General features: G+C 40.4%; 1 protein-coding gene across 1 annotated transcript in view; it reads left to right on the forward strand.

Annotated features, from left to right (window-relative positions):
• The first annotated feature begins 759 nt into the window (after window positions 1–759).
• The window catches only part of GATB (glutamyl-tRNA amidotransferase subunit B), a 49,698-nt gene continuing 29,156 nt past the window's right edge, over window positions 760–21,301 (forward strand). Inside the window, exons 1-5 of the mRNA XM_058024277.1 lie at window positions 760–939; window positions 7,351–7,465; window positions 8,130–8,263; window positions 8,340–8,701; window positions 10,588–10,738. Coding sequence (XP_057880260.1) covers window positions 760–939; window positions 7,351–7,465; window positions 8,130–8,263; window positions 8,340–8,701; window positions 10,588–10,738 — 942 coding nt within the window. The remainder of the gene's footprint in view (window positions 940–7,350; window positions 7,466–8,129; window positions 8,264–8,339; window positions 8,702–10,587; window positions 10,739–21,301) is intronic.

Consider the following 21,301-nt stretch of genomic DNA (forward strand, 5'->3'; position numbering starts at 1 on the left):
GGACACTTGCAAAATTAACTTGTCAAAAGTAATTACTCTATACATGATCCAACTGGAAATGTTTTATGTCCTCCACAAGTTGAAAGAGTATTTATGCTATTCCTTGGCCTTTAAAAGATACATTTACAATATGCTGATTATTTACTAAGCTGCTATCAGGCATTTGCAAACCTTTCAAGCATTCTGGTAAAAAGAGACAATAAGTTCATTTGTGAAGAGGTTAGCAGATACACTGACTATATTTTTAATAAAAATTCTCATACTTTCTTCTTCTTATATTAAAAACATCCTGGCTATAGGTATATGTTTGAGGTTTGTTTTCTATGTGTAACAATAAAAATTGATTTAAAATTAAACAGATGGAGACTGGGAAAGACCAAGTAAACATAATCACACAAGCAAGTGTCCATATTTCAAAAGATGGCAAGGGGAAAAAAAAAAAACCCACAAAACTAGACATGCATTGAGAAAGAAGAGTCCAAGAGGAGGTAAAAATCTCTCCCTCACAGGACCTAAAAGAAACAGGAAGCTTTGGAGAACCCATACAGAAGTAAATAAAATGGTTCCTGAATGAGACAGTTCCCATCTAGTACCATGAGACAGGAGATCATAATTGTTAAAATACAGAATGTGCTGATACACAGATCTATGTTTTTCAGCCATGCATAAGGCAGCCACACAGCTATTCAAAATAAGGTGCCATAGAATTTCCACCTCAGTAACACAGGAAGCCACAATCCAAAGCATGCCTTTGAGGCCATGCAACCTTCAGATATAGCTGCTACTGCAGGCCTGCCCCACCAGAAAGATTCTTCTTCACATGCAGTAACAACACAAGAATTGCCTCATGCCTTGGCAGAGAATCCCTTCTCCTACAGATACCACCCCGATGGAAAGGGCTTCCAGTGCCATCCCTCATGCATTGCCTTAATCTACACGGTAGCAGGAAACAACAGAAGACAGATCAAAAGCATTGTTAGAACAAAAGCCAGCAATGGATTCTTATGCCATTACAATTACTTTTGGCCACTACTGTAAGCATCAGCAGAAAGAAAATACTTCTAAATAGAAAGCTATGCTACCAGCCTATAAATGCTAACATCTGGAAAGGAAAGAGAAGGACATATGGCAAAGCTGGGAAGAATGGTCTCTAAAGTCCCTTTGGCAAAGTTGTTATTGCAATTATCCAACACATGCTACCTCCTTTGGGTTTGTTTTAGCAACGGTTTGGGGAGTCACACCCAAACTCTTACTCAAATCCCCCAGAGCTCTCTTTGAACAAGTCCTTTAGAAGCAGCCCTTTGACACAATCTAAGTATCTTGTGCTGCTGTGCATTCCCTGCACGTGCTGCTATCCTGGACAAAGCAAAGAGGAAATACAAACTTCAAAGACTATCCAGTGTATTAAAACTTAATGAGCCATTGCCCCAATATGTGCAAAGCACACAACACCTCTTACATTCTGGCTTCAGACTGCAGTTTACTAATCAGCTAGTGAAACTGAAGCACTTCAGTCCTAAAGTAGTTACTGACTGATTGGTTATAGAAGTTCCTACAGAGAGAATTTCACTTCTATAATGGAAGGATTTCATCTCATCTGAGATGATGAAATCACTTGCTGAAGCACTTCAGTCCCAAAGTTGTTACTGATTGACCAGTTAATAAAAGTTTCGATAGAGAAAATTTCACTTCCACAATGGAAGAATCTAATCTCATCTAATTTGAGGTGATAAAAAAAGAGGAAAACCACACCAAAAAAAACCCCTAAATATCCCCAAAGAAAAAAAACCAACTCTACATATAGGACAAACTTCACATAAAATCAAAAGATGCCAAGCCCCAACTTCCTGACCCCCGCCAAACCACTTGAACAACAAAACCAAACCAAATACCAGCACTCAATTATTTTCCTTACCTTTAAAGTAATACTAAAATAGATATTCTACTATCAATGCAATTTATACACTGCAACAAGACTTTAAAATGCCTGTTGTCCACAAGACTGCACAAGTACTCATACTTTTTTCAAATAAAAATTTGGAAAAAAACCTCTGATGTAACATGTATAAAACACCAGGAGTCTTCAATGGGCCAAGTTACCCCATGAGCAAGGGATAACTCAGGTCACGTTCAACAGAAGGGAAAACTCCCAGGTGAAGTTCATAATGAAATAAAAGGCTCTGGTTAGTTATCAGCCTGTTTCACATCAGTTGTGGTTACTGGTGGGCAGCAGTTCACACCAGTCAGTATGAACTGATGGCACCACAGAAAAACCAAGGACAGAATAAATGACTCACAAGGAAACCCTTGACTGAAATTTTTTGGCAGTACTGTATATTAAGGCACTAGATACACAAACAACAAAATAGAAAATATGTTTGTACTGCTTCTGTGTGTTCTGGCCTGTTTTATACCCAAAGGCTCTAATTTCTCCAGCTTGTCACAATCTGTCTCCACCTGCAAGCTCCCAGTTAATGCCTGTGACTAACACACTATCTTTACCAGGTCCATGGAGAAATCATAATCTGGATGCAAAAGCAAGGAGTATGAAGGAAAGGAAACAAAAAACCAACCAAAAACAAAAACCCCAAAACTGCATCAAATTGTGAGATGGATGTTTAATTTCAAGGGCACTGTCATCCTCTTTTCATTCTCAGGAAGAAGTGATGGTTACATTTTTTATTTCACTGTAAGAAAAGTTACCAAGCACATAGGTATGGCATAAATACAGTACAGAGGGGAAAAAAGCCAAAGACACATCATAAACATTCTTGTCCCTTAATAGTAAAAAGCAGAACATAAACCAGATTTTGCTTTGAATGCCACAGGCACTGTGTGAAGATGAAGACAGCAGTGCAACTATGCAATTAAAGAAAGAAAAATTAATGTTCCAGAGTGAAAACATTATATCCAGCAGGACAACATCAGGTGTTCTTCAAGCCTGCCTGGGTTAAACATAACACAATGTATAGGTGTATACATTTGAAGGCAAGGAATATACAAAAAGTTTTGAAAAGAATGAGCTAACTCCTAAACCAATCCTAAAGAAGTAAAAAGAATCCTAAATAAGTAAAACAGAAGTCTGTGTTCCTGCAAAAGGAAAAGATAGGGCTGTCTCACTTCAGGACCTGCAACTTCATTCAAAGTTTTGGAACACTTACCTGCTGTATTTTCCTTCATTTACATTTCTGCTGTGCTTTTAGTGAAGTAATAAATCACAAAGTTCCATCTGGACAACAGTTTTAGTTGACACCCTTATTGCTTCAGACAATTAAGATCAATCCTTAGTGTTAAGAACAATAAAGGCAGCCCTTGGAAGCATCATGCTAAGTTGTGGAATACAATTTTTTTAAATATCACCTTTTCAGATTGACTTCAACCTACTAGTAATCTCATGTTTTAAAGAAATTGCTCTCTTATAAGCAGCAGCTTGACAGAATTTAACATTTCAGATTATCTTTAGACTGGTTTTGATTAAAAAATTAATTTTAGACCAAACAAATGATATTATTATCGCCAGCTTACTCCCAGCATTACGCTGCCTGACAACTCCTTCAAACGACTCCTTCACTTCATTCATGACAGAGAAGTCAATAATAATTGAAGGCTTTGCTGATTCCTAGTACTATGTCCTAGTCATGGAAAACACTTTGATGCATATTCCCAATTTGACTGTTCAGCTAAAGTTTTTCTTCTTTAACAAATTTAGCATAGATCTTTGTGTCTATTTTTTCCTAGGCTGGGCTGTCAGCTGGAATCTCATAACTGAGAATATGAAAGTTCTTGTTAGAGTATCAGTTATGTGAAACTGTACACTGCTGCAATGTTAGATCCATGACTTTTATACATATATAAAGTCATAGACAGCCTGCAAAACAAGAGTTATGGCTCTTAATTTAGGAAGCAACAGGCCTCAGACATAAAAGCTCTTTGAAAATTATAAGCAGAAGAACACTACATAAAAATGCAATGCAAATTAAATACAAGATTAAATTAGTCTCACTTCTAAATGCTTTTCCCTATATTCTCCCTTGTTCTAAAAGGACCAAAGTAAAAAAAATCAAAAGTTAGAAAGACATTTTAAAGGTTTTCTTGCAGATACCATTACAATTAGAGAGAATAATAGTAAAATTTAGATCCGCTGAAATATTATCAATCACTTCCTTCTGCATAATAATCGCCAACAGTCCTCACAATGAGTTTATTAGACTTTAATACAGATGATTTAGCCTAGCCTCTGCTGTTTCCAAAGGTCATTTCCATTGCTGAAAAAACATACTACAAAAACAAACCACTATAACATATTCCTGATAGACTGAGCTATGTCTAAGTATAAACCTGACATAGTTCTAGAATTACAACTCAAACATTTAGAAAACATTGTGCATTACAGCAGGTCCAAATCTAACAGAGTGATCACCCTGTAGGTAAATTATACTGATTTTCAACTAAAAGAAACAAAACCCTAGGCAACTGGGAATCATACTAAAGGTAACACAGGCTCATAACGTAGATTTTCCAACAACTTAATCAAGATGCAATACCAAGACAGCATTGATATGTTAGGAAATCCTCTCATGCCTATAATAATGGAACTTCACACTGGAAAAACAAGGACTTAATTTATTAAAGAATAAGATTAGGGCAGTACTCACCCTCAGACAAGGTTAGTGGCACTGGACTTCCTCAAACACTGCCTCTGAGGCTTACACAGACCTCAGCTAAAAGAAGCCCAGGAGCTACTTCACTTCCAATTCAGGCTCCCAAGACAAAGGGCTGTGGTGTGCCCCTAAGTGAGAGCTTTCAGGATTGCCAGCACCTGATTCAAACCACAGGTGCGGCCAATGCTCAGTGCAGCTCTCCCAGGCAAGGCACACCAGGTGAAACCAATATAGAAAGGTGGTAATACACAAATATTACATGGCTGATCCAAGGCTCTCCTCAATTACACAGCCTTGAGGAACAGTGAATTCAGCTTCTACACCAGGACCTATATGTAACTTACATGTTTTCATTACTGTTTATACAAATTGCTTGTGCATTAATATTTCTTGTGGTGTTTTATTTCCTATCTGAGTCTGGCCCTTATTTTTCAACTCATGAGTTATAACAATTTTGGTAAATAAAATTAAATGGCACTATGTCCCAATTAGGAAATTGATAGCACTTTGATTCAAGAACCCTCAAATCATAAGGCTGTTCATATTACGCAATCTATCACTCCATGTATGCATACCCACATGGTCAGCAGATCATACAAGGTACCCCTCTTAGGTCCCTAAATAATTTCCTGTGGTCAATAGAAATATCCTTTCCCAATCCTCAAGATCAAGTACACATTTTTGTATTTGCCATGTCCCATTACTGGTAGATAGACAAGTTGAATCCATATTCCAGACTGAAACAGTTCATTGTCACTAGTAGTTCAAAGTTGCAGGAAAAGAAGAAAATTTCTCTCTTTATACACCTAGAGAAAAAAAAAAACAAAAACAAAACAAAACGTCTTTCAAGGTATAGAGGTGATCCTAGAGGCCTAAAAGTTTGAAAACATCTCTTACCATAGTTTGCTTCCAGACTTAGCAATCTGCTTTGTTACTCTTCCCTGCAGGCCAATGTCTGAATTTTTGATAGACTATGGATCTACTCTTCCAAAAGTCACAACCTCTGCTTCAAAATCTAGCAGAGATTCCTGTCTGTTCCTTATTTCACATGCTGAAAAAAGACACTGCAGGCAGCCTGTGAAGTATCTAACAAACACCCCAGTCTGAATATCCCATTCCCTGCCATTCCAAAAGGAGACCTCACAGTCCCCAAAAGGATTAAGTATGGGTGCTAAGGATCACCTGCAAGAAAACAGATTTTAGAGCTCAGACCCTAGAAACTAAAAGGCAGAGGGATCTTCTTTCAAAGAAATGGGATAGATTGCTTGTTTATGGCTTAAATTATATGCTGTTGGGTTTTTGCTCTCTGCAAAATTCCAATTTCCTCTCAGACATTGGTTAAATTCCTATAGTAACAAGAGACTCAGAGCAAACTGTCCCCTGGGTCTACCCTCTCTAAGATATGAGTCTACATAGTGCTGAACTATCATAGCACCAATCTTTACGCAGTGCTATTTTCCTATTCCAAGCCACAGCGTGATCTACAGACACACTGCAGTAAGGAACAAATATGTAGCCTTTCCCACCTCAAAGTAAGGTGCTGGGAAAGGCAATTATTCTGTGTGATTGACCAGCTTCCTGCATATGGATGTCTGGGTTTTCATTTATTACCTACTTGGTTACTGGCAAAAGGCTGCAAAGGTTCTTCTAATGGGATTTTTTTCTGTGAACAGAATTAAAATAACAGAGATCATTTAAATCACAAACAATGGCACTTCCCAGTCTTCCTCTCTCTGTAAGACAACATCTAATACAGCTAAAAGTTCCACAAAAATTGTTTGTGATGGATTTCAACCTTTTTGTGCTGTCTACTCCTTTCTAAATAATATGTGCAAAGGGCAGAAGTCCATGCAATCAAGGCAGAGTAAGGCTTTAAGTGACATGACTTTAATATTCATTAGGTTTTAACTTCTTAGCGTCTATTTATGAAATCTTCTATTACATCAGGAGAACAGACTTAAAAGAAAGTCAAATAAACTGAAATTTACAATTTTTACCCCAGTAGAAACACTTTGGAGCTATATTTAGAATCTATCCTGACAGCTGGGTTGAAGTGACCTGCCAATCCCTACACAGTATCAGAAAATAACTGCATCCAGAGCTTATGGAGGACAATTGTACAGAGAATAAATCTGTTGCAGAAGTAAAAACCACATACTAAAGCTTCAGTCTGAAAAGCATTTTTCACCACAAAACATTGCATAGGCCCCTGCTACATCCAAACGGAAATGGGGTTTTCCTCAAATCAGAATTACCAAAAGTTCTTCATTGGCTCAAAGACTACTACACAGGGAATTATATTATATTAAGGTGTGAATAAGTTTCCTGCAGGAGAGAAGGAAAAAGGCCACTCCAATGTTCTTTCTATCTCCAGAACATGTACAAGATTACTTCTGGTCAGTTCTTGTCAATTGGAAAGGAATTTTACCTTGGTCACTCTTTCTTGTACAAGGGGAGGATCTTTCCCGAGAAAAGGAATGTGACAAATTAATTTTAAAAAGGTATATGGTACAAGTAACTATACATCAATGTCTGATGAAAGGATCTCTCAACTGGTTCTTCTTATACAGCACTTCCAGGTAATTTGTTAAAAATACAAACATACCAGAAAATCACTGCTACGAAACACTGTTTATAAGACATTTTCTTAAATTATTTAATTGTGTGAATTATCTTGTGCGTGATTCAGAACCATTCAGCACCTCATACTGGATCTTGGGAAGACAAGAGGTTGCAAAGGTTCCAGGATACTTCCAAGTGCCTGTGTGCACCATTGTCCTCTGCTGGAAGCGATCGGCCTGAGCGTGTGTGTGACTGACACTCAGTGTGTGACTGACACTCTCAGTGTGTGACTGACACTCAGAGTGTGACTGACACTCGCAGTGCGTGACTGACAGTGTGTGACTGACATTCAGTGTGTGACTGACCCTCACTGAGTGTGACTGACACTCACCGAGTGTGACTGACACTCGCAGTGTGTGACTGACGCTCTCAGTGTGTGACCGACAGTGTGTGACTGACCCTCACTGAGTGTGTGACTGACCCTCACTGAGTGTGTGACTGACACTGAGTGTGTGACTGACACTGAGTGTGTGACTGACACTGAGTGTGTGACTGACAATCAGTGTGTGTGACTGACCCTCAATGAGTGTGACTGACCCTCACTGACTGGGACTGGCACTCAGTGTGTGACTGACACTCAGTTTGTGACTGGCACTCAGTGTGTGACTGACAGTTTGTGACTGGCACTCAGTGTGCCACTGGCACTCAGTGTGTGACTGCCCAGCCTGTGGTGGCAGTCGCTGCCACAATGCACTGATGACATTAGCAACTACAGTTCACATTCATTCCCGTTTAAGCTCCACACACCCGCAGTTTGGGATGCAATGCCATTAATTCTGTTATTTGTGCTACGTAAACATGAGAGATGTTTGCAGATGCTCTGGACAAGGCCCTTTATTCCCGCAGAGCACCCGCAGGCCCAGCCGGGACTGAACCTTGCAGCCCTACAGGCAGTTCAGCTCCCGAGCTCACCGCGTGGCACTGCAGCATTTGATGCCCACGGCCTGCACACGGCCGCCGACAAAGCGGCAGCGGGCTTTGTAAAAGCGTGAGCCCAGAAGAAAACCACATTCAAAGCACTTTAACGATCTGAGCCCCCTAACGCGTTTTAAACAGAGGCCAAGCAGCGACGCCACGACTCGCTCCAGCACTCCCGGGATAAGCGACGGACGCGCGGGCCTAGCTCCCGCCGGCGGGGCGGGGCGGCGCCAGGCCAGCGGCCTGACGGGAGTTGTAGTCCGCCCGCACAGCCCGCGCTCCGCGCAGCCATCTCGGACTGCGTTTCCCAGGGGGCGCTGCGGGCGCTGGGCAGCCGCTGGCGGGGCAATGGCGGCCCTGGCGGCCGTGGCGGCGCGGGGGTGCGGCGGGCTCTGGCGCCGGGCGCGGCAGCGCGGCGCGGGGCAGCCGGGGCCCGGGCCCGGCCCTTTCCCCCGCGGGCAGAGGGCTGTCGCCTGTACGGTGCCGGCGGGGAAGAGCGGGTACGCTGCCGGGACGGCGCGGGGAGAAGGGCCGGTGGAGCTGGTTGTGCCGTAGAGCCCGGTCCGGGGCTCCGGGCTTGGCCGCGGCGGCGACAGCGGCGGGGCCCGGTGTAAATCCGGGCGTGTGAGCGGTGTGAGGCATTGGTGCGGGCAGCGCACGTTTGTCCTGCGTTCCCCGAAGCGCGGCCGGCCGGGAATTGCCGCGGGCGGGGCCGTGACCCTCCGGCACGCCGGGCTGCCGTGAGAGCCGCGGCTCGGGCTGCCCGAGCGCTCCGTGTGCCGGGAAACCACGGCGAGCGCTGCTCCGGCTTTCCTGAGCGCGTTTCCAGGGTTATGCCAGCCCAAAAGAGGCTTTTCCTTCCAGAGGAGTACTGTGAGATACGGGCGGTGTGCCTGAAACAGAGCGCTTTGTTTCTGCTGCAGCTGAAAGTCACGGGCTGAACAAGTTCTCTGGTTCTCTGGTGTCCCACGGGGGTGTGCACAGCTGATCGCTTCCAGAAAGTTGTGCAGACAGTGTGCTGCTGATTCTTTAGACACAGATAAGCATAATCCGTGAACAAACGCGGCAAGAAGCTGCAGGTGCCTCACCAGTGCTGTTAGTAGGATTGAAGAACTGACTGGTGCACGTACCTTTATCTCTGAGTGCAAGCCAACACACTGATTAGGCAAAACCTGGTGTAATTTTTAATGTCATGGTATAACAGAAACGCATTTCTGAAGAATACAGGAAACAATGGAATAAGTTTACCTCCAAAATATAAAAGAAAGCCCATATTATTTCTCAAACCTCGAAGCATTTGTATGACCAGCTGAAAATACTGAAGGATAATACTATTTCAATGAAAGAAAATGTATTAGCTCCTTTAAACATCTGAACCTTAATCTTTCATGGTAATATTCTTCTTCCTAAAGCATCAATAGAAGTGGTGTCTGCATCGCTAGTTTGTAGGGATGTCCTCAGCTGGTGGAGGGCAGATGGAGAACTAAAATCTTGGCAATGTAGAATGTTCACCTCTGGAAGTAACACGGTACTTGATATATTTGTTTGATGTTTTTCCATAGCTTGCTTGTCTCCTATAGCTATCTGGGTACTCATACTGCTGAAGTGTTCTGCCACAGAAATGTGATTTCATCAGTGAAATATTATTTGTGCCACTTCATTTGTACAAGGCCAGATAATTACTTACAGAAACTGTCAAGCAATTCATACTGTAAAGGTGACCTTTTTCTCTTGTCCATATAAAGGTTATGGATGTGAGAATTGCAATTACTTTTTAGATGATATGGAGAAGCTTTATTCTGCAGAATACATTCAGAGAACAGTAGCTCTCTAGTTGAAATGATGATTTCTCTATTACCAGATTACTAATGTTTATGCTAATATTCTACTAACGCTGCTCTGGAGAGCCACCTTTCCCAGCATGCAAGTGTCTATCTGACAGAGAATACATAATTTATTATGCCACCTGTCTGTTGGAGATTTATCAAACTACCTGAGAAGTAATTCATATTTATGATGATTTGGGGATTTTCACAAGGCACCAAATTAGAGTTCATCCAGCATGCAAGTGTGCCTCATTAATTTCTCTGAGATTTCTCACGTAAGGAAAAGTTAAAAGTTTTAAACCATTACATTTTTTATGATACTCTTTTTTGCATATAATGAACACTGCCATATATTCCCCATAGCCTCTGTTCTCCAGTATCACAGCACAGCTTTTCCTATTACAGTGTAGATGTATTTGAAACATTGTTTACAATTTTTTTACAATTACAGTTTAATTTTTTTCCATAAATTAAGCATTCCTGATTCTTCTGTTTCTAAGTTTCCACGGTTACGTCATCTGCGTTTAAATTGTTTCTCCCTTCTCCTCTTTCCTTTTCAGCCTTGCTCCGTGGGTACCAGTTGTGGGTCTGGAAATTCATGCACAGATCAGTTCCAACTCAAAACTCTTCTCTGGTTCCCAAGTCCAGTTTGCAGCACCTCCCAACTCCTTGGTGTCTTTCTTTGATGCCTCTTTACCAGGAACTTTACCAGTAAGTTAAGCTGCAATTTCAGTTATGTCAGGATTAATGTCAGACAACTTTGTGTTTGCTTCTAGTATTTTATTCTTTCCAGGATTTGACTAAAGTCGTATATATGGCTACTTTTCCTTCCTGTTCTGATTTCTGTTTGTTTCATAACATGAGATGCCTAGAATTGTTTCTTTTCAATTTCCTCACTCCATAGTTATTGCCTCAGACACTTTATATCCCCTCAAAGGAGAAAAATCAGGAGTGTCTCTTCAGCATAGTGAATGGGTTGTGGTATTTCTTTGAGGCCAGAGTGGGTGTGTTTGCTTAGTATGCCACACAGGAAATTCCTTAAATATGAGAGATGCCTAAAGCCCAGTGAGAGAAGAACATCTTAGATTTCTGAGTGGCCATTTGATGTTGTTTTGCCATATGTTTGTTTATGTAGCTGTCATTTGCCATTTGGAATGTCTCACTGAGGAGTTTCTTTGCTTCCTGAGTAGAAAGTCTCCAATTTAGGAAACTGTCCACCATTCCTATTTCCAGAGCAAAGTAATTATTAAAAAAAAAAAGTAATGTATGTGAGACATTAGGGATTAATAGGTCAGAATAACTAGCTAGCACATAGCAATAAGGTTTATTAGTGAAAACTTAATAAGTGTTTGAATTCACAGCTTAATTATAACTGTGATGGCTATGACAGTACTGCTGTGGAATCCTCTGAGTATCTAACAAGTTTAATTTAAAAATAAAAGTTAAAAAATTATAACATAAGCTCTTACAATACAGTGAAAATAAATATTTAATAGACTTAGCATTGCCACATACAACAGCTCTGCAGAGACTAAGATGGGGTCTAATTATATAAAGTAGAAACATTTCACTGACTGTATTCATTAAAGTGCAGATTTGAATTCCAGTTATAGAAACGTATTTTTAAATCTAGTTGAAATTTTTCATCACCATAAAACAGCCTCAGATAACCTAAAATTGAGAACTAATTTGTGGCTGGATTTCTAGGGTCTTGATATATGTCACGATCCTTAAAAGGAGAAATTATGTTGTTATTATTTTAGTTTTATTTCTGCATTTGCAAAGGTATTGAAAATTAAGGAAGTGAAGTTTAGATGCTGATAAAATTGGGACTTTCCTCTGTTTGCAGTGGCAATTCAGAGCTGAGTTTCAGATCTGACTATATGGAGATAATGGGAATCTTATGCAATAATTTGGTTTTAGAAGAGTCTAGCTAGACTTAAAGACAGAAAATTAGTTCCTTTCATTGGGGGCAGGGCTAGGTTAGTCAGAAAATCCAAAAGAGTTCAAGATTCTGGTTTTGGACCTTTTTATTTAACCTTCTGTTAATGCACAGAAATTCTCTTAGATTGTCTAATGCTTATCTTCAGTCAAGTAGAAAAGCTGTTCTTGAGTGAACAAAAATTAATATTTATGAGGAGGTTAATTTTTCTCTATGTTGCTGTTTATTAAGGGTTCAATGTATGTGTGTGTGTCTTTTTTCTTTATTAATGAGGCTTTAAAATGAGGCTTGATACGACCTTTGTAAGAAGACCCCAGTACATGTGGGGTTTGATAGGGAAAATAGCTGCACCTGAGAAGAAAAAATCCAGAGAGGTTAGGTTAATTTTAAAGTAGTGATGCTATGTTAGGTTCTACTAGCTGCTTTTATCTATACAAAGAGAAGAAAGATTTTTTCTTACTGTAGTAGTGGTGAAAACAGAGTTGAAAGTGGATGTTACAAAATACATGTTCCTTCACGTTAGAATGTGGTGCAAAATCCAGTCAGGAGTCATAGCTCCATTTTCCCATTGTACCTGCTGCTGCTGAGTCCAGCATTTGCTCTGGAATCAGATGGGCTTGTTTTCTCTGTGTAAATTTGTACATGGCAATAGTATATGCAGCAGAATTGAATTTTGGTAAACTTTGAAAGATGGAAGGTCATTTTTGAAAATTCAGAGAATTTGTAGAATAAAAACAAACCAACAAAAGCCAATTTAATAAATGTTAGGTTATTGACTAAGAAGACTACTTAGAACATAGATATTTGGCCTTTCATTTGGACTGCATTTTTTGAAAAATTAAAAAAAAAAAGCAAAGTTTTTATATACAGTAGTTGACCTGAGTCTAGAATGGAGTGACTGTTGTTTTAACCTGAGAACTATAAGGGACAGTTTTCAGTGTCACAAGGATTTAAATTTACTGTGTGACAATGAGATGGCTGTGACTGAGAGCTGTCCTAGCATTTGCTTCTTCACAGTGGGACCAGAAGTGATGGTGCTGAAGGGAGCTTTCCAGGTTGCTGTGCATTTCTGGGTCACAGTAAGTGTTGGTATGAGCTTTTGCTGTGCTCTACACAGGAGATGTGAAACTACAAGAATGTGTTTAGTCCTCCTCCTGCTTTCTTTTTTATATTTGCTTCCTGTAAGGTTAATACAGCTTATTTTATCCTTCTGCTGCAGCTAGGCCTTGGGAGGGTCATCACAGTGGAAGTGGCATGGCCATTTCACTGTGTTGTTCTCATAAAGTGCCTCTGAGAGACAGCTACAGGCATGAGGAGCTATGGAGGTGCCCTCCTATTTGGCATGAGACAGAAAAAAATGATTATAGAATCATAGAGTCATGGGTTTGAGTGCCAGGGACCTTACAGGTCACCTGGTTCCAGCCCCCTGCCATGGGCAGGGACCCCTTCCATTAGACCAGGCTGCTCAGAGCTCCATCCAGCCTGGCCTTGAATACTTCCAGGGATGGGGCAGCCACAGCTTCTCTGGGCAGCCTGTGCCTGTGCCTCAACACCACAGTAAGGAATTTCTTTGTAACATCTAACCTAAACCTGCCCTGTGTCAATTTAAAACCATGTCCTGTGATCACAAGCCTTTGTAAAATGTCGTTCTGGCTCTCTTGTAGGCCCTTTTTAGGTACTTGAAAGTGCTGTAAGGTCTCTCTGGAGTTTTCTCAATGCTGAACAGCCCCAACTCTCTCAGCCTGTCATCATAGGAGGGGTGTTCCAGCCCTGTGGTCATCTTCATGGCCCTCCTCAGACCCTCTCCAGTAGGTGCACGTACGTCTTCTGTTGGGGATCCCAGAGCAGGATGCAGCACTCCAGGTGGGAACTCACAACAGTGAGTAGAGGGGCAGAATCCTCTCCTTGCCCTGCTGCCCACACTGCTTTGGATGCAGCCCAGAGCATGTTTTGCTTTCTGGACTACAGGTGTGCTTTGCTGGCTCATGCTGAGCATTTCCTCAACCTGGGAAAGTCCCTGGGGCTGCTGTCAGCCCATTCTCTGCCCAGCCTATGTTGGTGCTTCGGATTGCCCGATCCAGATGCAGGATTTTGCACTTGACTGTGTTGAACTTCATGAGGTTTGCACAGATCTCTCTGGATGGCATCCCTGCCCTGCAGCTTGTTGGCCACACCACACAGCTTGTTGTCATCTGTGAACTTGCTGAGAATGCACCTGATCCCCCTGTCCCTGTCACTGACAAAGACATTGAACAGCTCTGGTCCCACTGAGACCACATAACACCACTTGTCACTGGTCTCCACTTGGACATTGAACAGATGACCACAGCTCTTTTAGTGCCACCACACAGCCAATTCCTTGTCCACTGACAGTTTGGGACTACATTTGACGCATACATTTAATTTAATTTCATTTCATGAAATTTGCCAAAGCCTGGGTTTTTTACCTTGGGAATGGACATGGCAATGCTCTTGGCTTGGTATCTTTAGAAGACCCATTCTATACATGGTAGCAGATAGTGCATTACACCTGCAAACTGGATAAAATTCTTCTGAGGATCCATAAAGGTGGTTGCCCTCCCAATCTGGTTTAGGATCTGAAAATTCTGAGAGGTTTTAGAAAGGTTTTTAAAGCTAAAACTGGGCTCACAGAAAAAGAATCCACGATTATCTATTTTTGTGATGGAGGTGTCTGACTAAAAGTTAATTATAGCTCAGCCACAGAAATCAGATAGTAGATCTAGCAGCTAAAGGCTGAAACCTTTTTGTCAGTGCTTAGTCTTTGTCACACATTTTGGGTTTGTCTCTGGCATGACTGAAGTGAAACCATGATCCTATTGTAGGCAATCCTTTGTAGGTAAGTATATAAGGAAATAATCTAGGATTTACATATCCAAAGTTTAAATTAATAAGATTTGAATTAATATTAACCCTACAGTCCTAAATATTTTGATTTTTTTTTTTAATATCTTCTCATGCATTTGAATTTCATTCTCCTCTTAGTGTGAACAGCATCTGTTTTATCTTTTTATTTTTACAAGAGACTTTTCAGAAACACTTGGGGCAAGCAGATCACTCCTTCTCAAGGAAGAGAGCAGTGCTGGAGCAGCACTCAGCCCTTGTTCCCTCTGGCACCCTCAGCGCCGAGCCCGCGCTCTCCCGCAGGCGGCAGTTCCAGCGCGGCGCTGCAGAGCCCCTGGGAGCGCCTGGATCCAGCAGTGCTGGGCTGCTGAGGGGCTGCCCAGGCTTGTGGCAGGGCTAATACCCAGTTTGGCATTACAGAGGGTGCTTCCATCTGTTCTTGGCAGTGGCAGGTACCCAGTGTTTTCCCAGATGTTTTGGGTTTACCAGACTTAAATAACATCTAGAATTCATCAGAGTATACAGGATTTATCTGATGCATTTGCTTTCAAAGGCTCTGAGAGGTTTGTGTGAGATTTTGGTGGATCTGTCTGTCAGCTAGTCATACTGGAACAGAAACAGCATTTGAGACCAGAGTGTATACTTTACAGCTTGAAACTAGTTTTTTTTTTTTGTATCCTGTGCCTGTTAAATCTGATGATTGCAACAGCTGCTTTACCAACTTGTGATTTCAGTTTTGTTTTGACATTCCTGCTGGCATGCAATGTGAATTTACTCCCTTCTTGTACTACTTTGTTTTGAAAAAAAGCCTGCTTCTTAGCTTGACTTTTGATAACTACAGTGTTAATTGTGTGCACTTTTCATGGGGAATTAACAATCTTCTGATCTTTGTATGATTGTTTTTTTAGCTTTCATTACATACATCTTCTTTTCTTTGAAATTATATGATGGCTAGGTTTTTGTATCCATGAGCTCTCCTCTAAAAATAAATTAGTGGCAATGCCTGATGGAAGAAGTGAGTTCATGCTTGTTTTAAGCCATTTACCTATGTCTAGGTCCATTTAAACTCTTCATTACTTATTTCACTAAAACTGTAGTAATTGTACTTAGGAGAAAAAAGAGGACTTTAATAGAATTTGATGGTACCTTTCTGTTGCAGTCCTTTCTTTCCTGATAATATTTGGGTTTGTAACATGCATTATATGGTCAGTGCTTGGGAGTCTCTTGCTCACACAGTCCCAGCTTGCTGGGCTTGCAGTCCAGAAAGCTTCTATAAAGAAAATACCAAATAATTTAGAAAAAGTACTAGAGGAGTGAATTAGGCTTTTAAACCATTGCTTTCTGAGGATGCTTTTGTGGTTCATAGACCCTTAAATGTTCAAGTTCATGCTGAATTAAAGCCTTCCTACCAAATTTCAAACCATTAATCAGTCCAAAGCTGTTGTACTGGTCAGAAGAAGCCTTTGAAAGATGATTAGCTGCTGGCTTCAGGTGACTCAGGGTTATGGTGCAGGTTGGTTCTCATTCTGTTTCTTTGTGCTCCATAGGATCATTCACAGCCTCTGGGTTACCTCTGGTACCAAACTCCTTCACTGGGGTCTGAGAAATGTTGTGTTTCCTCCATTACTGCAGCTGCTGAGCTCAACTTTATATCATACTTGGGGTATTTTTTCCTGGAGACTCTGTGCTCTTGTGTATTGAAGTATTTTGTGACATTTGTTGTTCCTCTCTCAAGCTTTGAAGATGTCTCTTGTAACATTTTCTCTCACTTTTTGCTGTGTCTCATATATTTGTGATGATTTCTAACCCTCATTCTGGGTGTTTTAATCTTTTTGTCAAAGCTAACAATTCGGGTTGGGCTGTCTCCTTAGCACCTCAGTAAGTGTTGAACTCTCTGTTTGTTCTTGTTGGCTTTACTGTTCATCCTTAACAGGTCCCTGTGGCTGATGCAAACTTGCCTGTTAGAATAGCACCGAGTTGATACAACATCTTGTTATCCCCTATTTCAGTAGATCCTTCAGTGCATCAATGATGTTGCCTGTGTATTTTCTCTTACCTCCTTTTCTGTATTTTCTTTTTAATCTCTTTACCTTTTGTTTTACATGAGTTTTTTTCTACTTCTGAGTGGAGGAGCAGGAGTTGGCAGTATCTTGTTTCCTTTCTTTCACACAGTCCTATTACTGCAGTTATTCTGCCATCTTGGACTCTTCTGAACAGCACAACTGCACGATGTATCAGTGTGCCCCTTTCTGAATTCATTTGGAAATTGCTGCTGAGATGCACGTAAGCTTTTTGCAGTAGCTTTTCTCAGTGGGTGGGAATTTCTTTAAATTGGACCTGAGAGGGGATTTGTTGTTGCAAATTTCTATTACCTCTGTTATCAGTCACTATAGGTGTTCTGGCATCCTTAATTTTTTGATTTGATTTCGTTTCCTCACAGTATGTAGACAGTCTGGTTCCAGGAGGAAATCCAAGGTGGTATGTTGTATATATGTGTATGTTGACAGTGCTCTCTTAAGCGAAAATTTCATGGTTCTACCAATTTCTTAGCATTTTAACTTTGCAAACTGACCTCTTGCTACTTCATTCTTGTTCTTAACAATTGTCTCGTTGAAGAGTTTTTCATTAAAATGTGTTTAGGGAAGCATTGTCTGACAGTAATGACAGATAATTGTAGACTGGGTCTTTGTTATCTTAGGGTTAGCTGTCTGGTGAGTAATGTTGCATAACTGTCAGGTTTTTCTATTTTGTTGGAAACTTATCTTGGCGCAATTAGGCTGTAATCAATTCCTGGGGTAAAATTAATTTCTTTGTGTTCTCTCTGATTATCTGTCACCTTGCCACCTTAAATATAACTGTATTTGATTTTGAGAGGATTATGTAAACTTCTGCAAGTGATTTCTATTAGTTACATATGCAGATTTTGCCAGAAGGATATTGTTTTCTATTTTTCAAGAAATGCTTGTTTTACTGCCGAGTTCAGCCAGATTTTACTCAAAAAAATTTTAGAGGGTTTTTACTCCAAAAACCCATGTAGAGGGTTGTTATGACTATATTAGCAAGCATATGAAGAAATTATTGATTTAGTCTCCCCACTTATCTCAGCTTTTTTTGGGCTGCTGCTCTTCAGATACTTGTGACACTTTATACTCATTTTGGGATGTTTGATGAAATAAGGAGAAGATGGGGGAGTCATGGGAGAGAGAGTTTTGGGGTCACTGCTTAAGTAAAACAAACTAGGGATATTATTTAAAGGAAATTAGTCTCTGTTGGTTCTGCTATTGCAGAACAAGTTTGTTAAAAGCAGATAATTTCTGTTTGCTCTCTTACAATTTCTCTCAAATAATTTCTTAATAGTTCTTTGCAAGACTTGTTGCATTATGTCACCTATTGTTTTCCCAAATTAGTACAGTCTTTTATCTATGTGTAAAAGACCACTTGTGGTTTACTCCTAATTTGTATATTGTGCTCACTTAAGAGATCTGGGTCAGCCTGCAGGGAAAGATGGCTGAGAACAAATAAGCATGTTTTGGGCGATAGCTGTTGGGGAAAAAAGGAATGAGGGAGTCGGGGCAAAGGGCTGAGAGTTTAGTGTGTGTTTGGTGTGGGCTCTCAGAAACACAAAAATTGCAAGGAGCACAGGGCAGATAGCCAAGACTTTGAAATAATAGAAAATGACAGTAAATGGGGATCAAAGGTCTGAATTTGTTACAACTCAGAAAACCACAGAGCTGGCTCTCACCAAGCCTACGAGCAAAGGAACATCTGCAAGGCAAAACAGGGTAGGAGTTGGTTTACAGACTATTTTGTCCTAAATGCTCTGAGTGTCTTCATTTAGGAAATTAAACAATCTATGTCCATACCTACTGCAGGAACTACACAATCTATGTTGTGTTGAAGAAGGCAGATGATATTCATATTCAAAAGCCTTTTTTTTTTTTGGGAACTCAGTGTAGGAAGAAGGGTCTGAGATGGTTCTCCTTAAACATCTTGTTGCCTTTGGATTTGATCGTAGCCTGTAATTTAAGTTTTAGCAATCGCACTGGGCAATGTCTCCTACCTCCAGCAGCAGTGAGATGTTATCACTGGATCTTCCTGCATGAAATGTGCCCTGAATCACATAGTATTAGCAGTGACTTAAATTCCAGCTGGCATTAGAGAGGGAGCATCCTTATGACAGGTTGAAAAATGCCATGTGGCAGATGCAGAAGACTAATGTCAACAAGGAGAGCATGGATGTTAGAGAGGTCCTGGACTTCTTTATGGGAACACCACATAAGCACAGCTTGTGGTTATGAGTTTCATGAGCCACTGTATCACCATTGCATTGTCCTGTCTTCTCTGTGGGTTGTCCTGCTTGGAACTGATCTTGCATGGTAGAATTTTATTTGCTTTTAGATGCTGCTGGTGGGATCAAAGATATGATCTGGATTGGTTATTTCCCAGAAAATGAATTTATTCTATTGAGACCACTGAGCACTTTGCCCGCACGGTGGTCTGAATGGATTTTTCCTTCTGTGTTTCTTCTAGCAACTCCTGTTGGGCTGAGAAACCTTCAATTCTGTCATTATTGAAATGTCTTTGTACCTGGTGTAACATTCCATGTTTCTTGCTCCCAGGGGTCAGCATTTCTCCCTACTGCTGCTGCATTTTTCTGGTCATCACTGACACTGGAAGATGCTTTCTCCATCCTAAGCCTTGTGACAAAAGCTCTTCAGCTTTGAGCAAGTGTGCTCTCTTACTCTACTGAGTACACCTGAAGCAGTATGTTGGGGAGCTGGCTGCTTGTTGATGGCAGAACTGCCTAGTTTTTTATATATGACTGGAATCATTGTATGCTGCATCACCACAAACCAGCTTTGCCACTAGACAAGGTTAGCAATAATATATTTTGTCTAGCAATGTATGGATTTGGTGCCAGACTGTGGAAAGGTAAATTTGCAAAGTGCATTAGGTATGTTTAATGCCCCTCATAGCCTTTGCTGTTGCAGCTTCTGAGTTGCCATTTTGTTCTCTTTAGCTGGAATCTCTTTTGATAATGCTAAGATCTCAATTTAAAATGTCTGGTGCTTCTTCCCCTTCTGTCTTGCTCCTTTCCTTAGAGATAAGAACATAATGCTCATACTGGGGCAGCAGACATGCTGTGAAGTAGATGCTGGAGTAAGTGCAGAGGACACTAAACTGAAGTTTTTAAAATTTTCCCTGAAATTTGAGACCTCAGGTTTTGGTTTGTGTGTTCTTTGAACACCTAAGAAATTACAGGGCTTAAGTTGTCTTGTTTTTTAAATTTTACTGCATCCTTCAAGGGATGGAGTCTGATTGTAACCCATTGAAATAAATTTGGGAAATGGTCAGCTCTTGAATTATTGTATCTCCATTCTGTACATGCATAGCTCCAGTTGGTCCCTGCTCTGTGTGTGGGAGGATGCCAAGGCAGAATGCTGCAAAGCAGTAAGTACTCATCTACAGTGTCAGACTGAACAGCCTCAATTACACTGGGACTAAGTACATACTAGGGTATTCTGTTTTGAAGTTTAACTCATGATTGCACTTCAAAGAACCATATATTGCAGCAATTTGGTACTTTTAACACAGCTAGAATAGTAAGACTGGGTATATCCATTAGTAGAAGCAAATAAAAATCAGAGTGAGATGAAATAGGAGTACTTGAAAATGTGATTAGATATATCTGTTGAGGTTTCTAAAGATTAGTGTCTGGTCTACAGAGAGCTGGCTGAGTACATTGTACTACTTCCTTCTTTCAGATATTATTTTGAATGAAAAGGAGCTAAAATTAAATATTTCTTAGATCAACAGTCCTGTAGTTAATCTGGTTAATGCTGATTTTTTCATGATTGTAAGTAGGACTGAAGGTCTTAAGATAGCTAGTGAATATTAAATCTACTTTATTAAAATCTGTGACCTAGAATCAAAAACTTCACAAATTTCTGGGGAATTATTTTGATTTTATTGTTTTTAGTAAAAGGAATCTTTTCTTCTGTAAGACAGAATTCCTGGGTGCAAATGTTATTGCAGACATGATTGGCTTTTTGTAAGAGGTAGCAAAAATAAACTTTTTCCAGGAGAGTTTTTAAGATATTTCTTCTTTTTTCCCCAATTATCCTATACAATACTCATTAGCAAAACAAGAAGCTGCATACCTACCCTCATTAAAATCTAAACATGGTAATTTACTAAATATAGAAATATATATCTTTATGTAAAAGGGTGCCAACTTTCTTTAATATATTAATATAAGGACTAAACCTGATGTTAAAGAAAAAGCTGTTAGAAAATTGCTTTTGGTGGGAATTTGTGCCATCAAAGGTATTGTGTATAGTTTTGAATAGCTATTGAATATTGTATTTAAAACCAAGGTCTTGACCAAACTGAACTTGCAAATAAAGATAAATTCTTAAAAGGAGTCTTTCCACTTGTGGTCTAGTGTAAAGAATAGACAAGTAGCAGAA

Source organism: Melospiza georgiana, chromosome 5, assembly GCF_028018845.1.
Source record: "Melospiza georgiana isolate bMelGeo1 chromosome 5, bMelGeo1.pri, whole genome shotgun sequence".
Classification (NCBI taxonomy): Eukaryota; Metazoa; Chordata; class Aves; order Passeriformes; family Passerellidae; genus Melospiza; species Melospiza georgiana.